A 6,711-nucleotide genomic window follows, 5' to 3' on the forward strand; every position below is an offset into this window, starting at 1 on the left:
GTTGTAAATGCTAAATAAGAATTTGTCGTTCTGTGTGCGCTCTAAACATCACAAGTTATGGAAACACTATGTTTATATGTTCGATAACCTTCAATTATATCATTTGTAGCTTTTTCCCATAATTTAAAAGTGTCAAGTCTTACAGCAGTACGAATTACATTGTTATATCACGGTTGTATTCGGTTCCAAATTAGCTACGTAAGCCTTGGATTGTCGAAGTGGTTGAAAGGAAGCCCTTGTTGAATGACAAACCTTGACAAATTTTGCCGAAGAGCTTCGGCATCGTATACAAAAACTGAACCATCTCGACCAAGTGTATGTTGTGTCGCGTCTTCATTTCCATTACAATTTTTTTCAAGATGTTTTCTTAACGTAGTGTTACCCGAAACACCCGAATTTCATACATTGTGTGCAGCGAGCTCTTTACACACAATTCGAATTTAGGCCAAACGTCGCCTTTTCGGTTTGTATTTTTAATGTGGTGAACATCGGCGTTGAAGTAAACATTGTGAAGATGTTCCAATGGAAGCATAATCGAAAGCGGAAGCTTGTGAATTATTTATTATAGGATTAGTAAGTAGAGATTAGAGAGTAATTATAGTGTAATAAAGGAGTATTTAAAGATTTAGAAAGAAATTTAAGCGTGTTTGTTGGTGTGTTTTCAAATAAAAAAATACCATATATTTGTAATATACATTGTGAGGATAAAATGGTCACAAAAACGTCCAAAAAATTAAATAAAAAAAAAAAATAAAAAAAAAATAAAAAAAAAAACTGCTGTTTCCTGGTTTTTTCATTACCTGGTTAAGTTTTTTCGTCGGACCGGATTCGGATCATCTGTGCACCTCTAGGTGCATGGGATATGCATGGTCCAACTGCACCAATCGCTAACCCATTCAAGATTCCAATGGACTAACAGAATATTTAAGAAACAACGGTAAGTCAACTGCTTAGTAAACCAAAGTAGTGGTTTATCCGTTTACATCACATTGATATTATTTTACCCTTAATTACCTTATGAATTTGGAGTCTAATCACCAACATTACATTAGCAGTAACAATGAAACAACATATAGTTTACTCCCATTGATGATCAACTCCCCATAAATACAATCAACTACACATACACGATACTCAAAAATAAAAAACCTCCAACTTCATTCTAAACTAATGATTTCATTTTTTTTCCTTTTTCTTAAACAGATAGAGAAAGGGATGAGTAATTTTTCATGGAAATAGGCGGTGGTCGGGTTAGGGCGTGTCTCATCCTTCATGGCTAACCAAATTAACCCATCTATTGACCGGGTAATTAGTAGGGCCGATACCTTCCACGGTTGGAATCGTCACTTCCACCACTACCCCCTCTTCTTCCTCGCCCTCCACTTGATCCATTGTTGCTGCTGCTGCTACGTTCATTCCGACCAGGTGGCCTCACAGCTGGCATCTGTGCTCCCGGCTGTTGCCTGCATTATTAAATTTTTCCAGACCATAAATATATGATAATGGACCACGAGAAGTTATCATAAAGAATGGACATAATATAACAACTTATAGAGAGAGATGGTAACTTACAGAACGTAACCTATCTGACCATCAGGCAGAACCATAGGAACCATCTGCATACCACCTGGCACTGGTCCTCTTCCATATATCATTGGCTGTTTCCATAAATAATTCACACTTGTATCAAATATGAACTTTTGCATCAGACCAACAACAAAAAAGAATGTTACTAAGAGGATAATACCTGCTGAAACGAAGAAGGGGTAACACCATATCTAGAAGCAACAGTTGCGCCATATGGATTTGCTGAAAATCCACCATACACAGGATGAGGGATGTAATTAAGATGAGTAGCAGCAGCATGTTGAGGATTATTCGCATCAGTAGACTTTCGGTCGTTCTGAGGCTTTGCAAGTACCACTTCCAGAAACTGACCTGAACATCATACCAACCCAACAGGTCCCAATTATTAATCATTTACACAAAATTAGTCGAATCAAGATGGAAGTGTTCCGGGTCAAACCATCATGAACCAATTTGGTATGTACATAAAATCAGCCGTTTGACCCATTACCAAACCCGCTGAATAACCCATTGATGACACAAAAAACCAAAAGTATATAAGATTATCATATTAAAGGATTAGTTGCTACAAAGAAAGAGAGGGAAAAAAAAATGCTTGACAATGAGGGTAGAGAACTTTATCCTGGACTACTACCATTGTCGAATAATAAAAAATGTAGATGTAGATTTACTGAATATTGCCCTTCAACTATACTAACACTTCAATTAGTAAGCTTAGTACTAAATGAGTAAAAAGATCCGCGCTTCGCTGTTGGTTGGTTTTGGTCGGTTAACTTGTTCGGTTCATTAAGCTTAAAAAAATTGAAGGGATGAAAAAGAAGGTTAAAAAAAAGAGGGGTAAATAACTGTATATAAAGGAATGGAAAGAAAGTAAAAAAAAAATTGTTGGTTAACAGACGGATAACTTGTTCGGTTCATTAAACTTAAAAAAATTATAGAGATGAGAAGGAAGGTAAAAAAGGGGGAAAAATTTTTGTAAATAAATGAACGAAAGAAAGCAAAAGCAACAAAAGAATGCCAAATTACCATTTAACCCCTGAAGGGTGGATATTTACAGGCTTGCCACTATGAACAGTAGCAGGTCTCACCACAATTAGTATTAGCTATATATATAATTCGGTTCATTAAACTTAAAAAAATTAAAGAGATGAGATGAAAGGTAAAAAAGGAGGTAAGAATTGTAAATAAATGAAAGGGTAGAAAGCAAAAGCAACAAAAAAACGCCAAATTGCCATCTTACCCCCAAAGGGGTGGATATTAACAGGCCTACCACTGTGAACAGTAGCAGGTCTCACCACAATGTGTGTGTGTGTGTGTGTGTGTGTGTGTGTGTGTATATAATAATAATAATAATAATAATAATAATAATAATAATAATAATAATAATAATAATAATAATAATAATAATAATAATAATAATAATAATAAAAATAAAAATATAAGTACAAAACCTCTCACAAAAATCATGAACTTTTCATGAGAACAGTGAACTTTTCATCCAATATCATACAAGATCATTACATTAGACCCAACTATCAATTTCAGTGTCCGCTAACTATCCACCTATATAGTCTGTGAAGACAAAAAATTATAACTGATAAAAAGGCATGGACGGAAAAAACATACCATTAACTTCATACTTTTCTTCAACAGCTTTCAATGCACTTGACCTGTCTGCAAAATGGACAAATCCGAAGTCTCGTTTACAGCCTACTTTTGCAGGTGGCATTACAACCTTCGTAACTTCCCCATGGCGCTGAAACATTTCCTTCAGATGATCCGTTGAGGTGTTCTCGGGTATGTTCTTCAGATACAGTGCCTTTACCTATAAGATAAAAGGTTGTAATTGTGAGCTATCCTTTTAAATCCACAAACTATGCATACAGCCAACAGATTTAATAAAAGAATCAAGTGATACGCCGACACGAAAAGATTGAAGCTTGAACAACACGTAAAACAGACATGAAAAGACAATACTGCCATAAAGGTGCGTACTCATTTGCTTCTTTAAAAAAGGATTGAATAAATGGCCATATCATTATTCCACATATTTAGATAATTATACACATGTGTTTTTACTACTAGCTAAGAAAAGATTTATACAGACACGTCTAGCACTAAAAATCAGCATGAAAGTAGCTTGATCTTCAGGTTTACCTGAGCAGCAGCTGCAGAATGATCAGGAGTGATTTTAGGATCAGCCCAAGTAACCGTTGGGGTATTACCGTCAAACTTAAAAGTCGAACTAGCTAACTTCTGTCTTGAATAATCAGCACAGGCATTGTTGTAATACTCGACAAAAGCAAACCCACGATTACGCGACGGGTTTTGAGGATCCTACATTCACAAAACAACAAGGTAACAAAAATAATATCCTATCATTTTTAAGAATCAATATTATTACTAGTTAGTAATGACGTAATTAAGGTTCATAACTTAGGTCTATGTAAGAAAGAAGCACCTTTATAAGCTCAATGAGTTCTGAACCTGGACCAGTCTCTTCAATCACTTTCCTGAACTCATCATCAGTCCAACTCTTCGGCACGTTGCCAATAAACAGTCTGTATTTGGTTTCAGAAAGCGAACACCTCAAGGTCCTACCCTGAAACGATATACAATCAAAACATTATAAGCTGTAAGAATCAAATTGAGTATCAAATCAAGAAAAGAACCAATAAAGAAACATAAGGTTATACCTTGAAGTCTTTGTTATGTAGCTCTTCAATGGCTTTTTGAGCAACATCTTTAGTTTTAAATGCTACAAAAGCAAAGCCCTTACTTTCATTGGTGTCCCTATTTTTCACCAACCTTACCTGCAGATATAAATGAACTCCCTTACAGTAAAAATTGCATATTTAATAACTACAGAGGTGTAGAGATTTTTTATTTAAACAGCTCGTACTTATGCTTAAACAAAACTTAGTTTACCAAAAAAACATTAACGCTTTTCTTCAACCAAGCACTCAATTATAAGAAACGCAAAACTCTTTAAAAGGGTGTTTAGATTAACTAAAATCATGACAGCTTGTGCTTATTAGCTTGATTTAAGAAAACGCCAACAGAACAGCTTATTTTAGCAATCATAAGCTGTTACACCAAAAGCTGTTTGGATAAGCTAATTTCAATAGGTTATCATGCTATTAGAACACAATAAGTTGATTGTTTGGATAAGCACAATTTGCAAAATCGAATAAGCTCATTGTCAGTGAATTTTAAGCTTTACAAAGACATACACCATAGATATGAGCCATTAGAACTAAACTAACTTCCTCTTAGATTTCAACAACCCAATTAGCAGTAAAATTATAAGCCTACCCAACCACCCCCCAAATGAAGCTCAAACAAAGCTCTTTTTAGTACGCTTTTCCACTTTACCCTTGAGCTTATTCAATAAGCTAACCCAAAAAAAAGCCCTAGAAAGTTCTTTTTGTATCTACACAATAAGCTAAACCTAAACAATCATAAAAATAATTATAACTAACCTCAACAATATCACCAAAAGGTTCACAAAGTTCACTCAAATCTTCCTCAACAACCTCCCTAGGCAGCCCACCAATAAATATCTCAGAACCATGTGGCGGTAAAGAAAGCAACTCAGCAAACTTCCCCTTATTAACATTATCATCATCACCATCACTACCTAAAGCAGTTGACTTAACTTCATTCTTCTTCCTATCCCCTTCTTCATCATCATCCTCTTTATCTTCTTCTCCATTAACGTTATCATCCTCTAATTGCTCATCATCATCATCATCATCTTCTTCTTCTTCCTCAATTTCTTCTTCATAGTTATCATCTTCAAAATCAACCTGGTCATCAATTTCCCTGCTATCTGCCATCTTGTTGATGTTCTACAAGCAGATCCTTTTCAAACAATTAAATACACCTATGTATATATTGTTATTAATATATATGTCACTGATTTAGGGCACCGATTTGAGGATGAAATGAATTTAGTGACTAATTAGTTAAAATTGGAGGTTGTAATTGTATATATTGTTGTCTGTATGTATCTAGGGCACGGATCTGAAGAAGAAATGAGAGGATATATATACTGTTTTAGAGAATAATAATAAATAAAAATTGGGGGTTTGTAATTGTAATTGAAATTGAAATTGTATATATTTGTTGTTGTTGTTGTGTGTGTATGTATATGTATATGAATTTTTAGAATTTGTGAGAGATAATTAGCCATTTTATTTATTACCTTGGTGGCTTAAATCGGAAGTGCAGAAGATGTTGATCGGTGCCGGAATTTGTCGGCCGCAGATCGTCAATCGAGATCGATCGGTGAGTGAAATAATCACAGCTAACTGTTATAAATACTTGGTTCGGTCAAATCAAATGACCTAATTCTGGAAGGTAAGAATTGGGCTGAAATGGAATCCTTCTATTGGGCTTATGTTGGGTTATTGATCACAACCGACTATAATGATTCTTTAAAAAAAATATATATATATATATATATATATATATATATATATATATATATATATATATATATATATATATATATATATATATATATAGTTAAAATGCCCACACAGGTCGCAAAGTAACTTTGCGATCCTGCGACTCACCATTTGTGTGTCATTGCTGAGGAAATTCAAATCACTATTAAAAGTTTACGGACATGACAAGAAAACATCGAGTCGCAGGGTCGCAGGCAGTGGCGGAACATGAACATTTTTGTTGGGAGGGCCAACAACAATGAATATATATAACGAGTTATGGGTGCGCATTGCTATGTGCGAGTTGTTACATATAAATTTATAAATATTATAAGAAAATTATATATGACAAAATCGAGAACGCATTTTCATGGGTTTTATAACTTGGAATAACTAAAAAAAATTGTAAACATTAAAAGAAAATAAAAAAAATACTATTAATTGAGCCGAGACACGTTTTTCCAACCATTAAAATTGGGGAGAATATAATTTTTTTGCTAGATGTTTGAATTTTGGGAGGGCATACAGGCAAAATGAAAACTTAACTATATAAATATCACCAATTATCTACTATATGTTCAAATTTTTAGGATGGCCAAGGCCCTCCCAAGTCATAACTACCTTCCGCCTCTGGTCGCAGGGTCTAGCCATGCGAACCTTGCGACTTACGACT

General features: G+C 34.6%; 1 protein-coding gene across 4 annotated transcripts; it reads right to left on the reverse strand.

Annotated features, from left to right (window-relative positions):
* Positions 1 to 989: 989 nt before the first annotated feature.
* LOC139861515 (heterogeneous nuclear ribonucleoprotein Q) lies at positions 990 to 5,874 on the reverse strand. 4 transcript variants are annotated; one of them, XM_071849933.1, is made up of 9 exons: positions 5,795 to 5,874; positions 5,070 to 5,438; positions 4,284 to 4,400; positions 4,049 to 4,189; positions 3,745 to 3,924; positions 3,214 to 3,412; positions 1,748 to 1,938; positions 1,573 to 1,658; positions 990 to 1,463 (listed from the first exon to the last, which is right to left on the reverse strand). In XM_071849933.1, the coding sequence occupies exons 2-9, from the start codon at positions 5,424 to 5,426 to the stop codon at positions 1,310 to 1,312; spliced, it is 1,425 nt and encodes a 474-aa protein (XP_071706034.1). In that variant the 5' UTR covers positions 5,427 to 5,438; positions 5,795 to 5,874; the 3' UTR covers positions 990 to 1,309. The 4 variants fall into 4 exon arrangements, with proteins under 4 accessions (XP_071706034.1, XP_071706035.1, XP_071706036.1 ...); XM_071849934.1 differs by having other exon boundaries at positions 5,070 to 5,473; positions 5,795 to 5,872; XM_071849935.1 differs by having other exon boundaries at positions 5,070 to 5,451; positions 5,795 to 5,871.
* Between the last annotated feature and the right edge of the window lie 837 nt (positions 5,875 to 6,711).

This window comes from Rutidosis leptorrhynchoides, chromosome 8 (genome assembly GCF_046630445.1).
Source record: "Rutidosis leptorrhynchoides isolate AG116_Rl617_1_P2 chromosome 8, CSIRO_AGI_Rlap_v1, whole genome shotgun sequence".
NCBI lineage: Eukaryota > Viridiplantae > Streptophyta > Magnoliopsida > Asterales > Asteraceae > Rutidosis > Rutidosis leptorrhynchoides.

What these genes read in the sequence shown, in the direction of transcription:
- LOC139861515 (XM_071849933.1), bottom strand. Translation starts at nt 5,426, where the DNA reads ATGGCAGATAGCAGGGAAATTGATGACCAGGTTGATTTTGAAGATGAT. An exon ending in AGAAAAGTATGAAGTTAATG is followed by an intron (nt 1,939 to 3,213) that starts GTATGTTTTTTC and finishes TATGATGTTCAG; the next exon opens with GTCAGTTTCTGGAAGTGGTA. An exon ending in CCCCTTCTTCGTTTCAGCAG is followed by an intron (nt 1,659 to 1,747) that starts GTATTATCCTCT and finishes TTATGGAAACAG; the next exon opens with CCAATGATATATGGAAGAGG.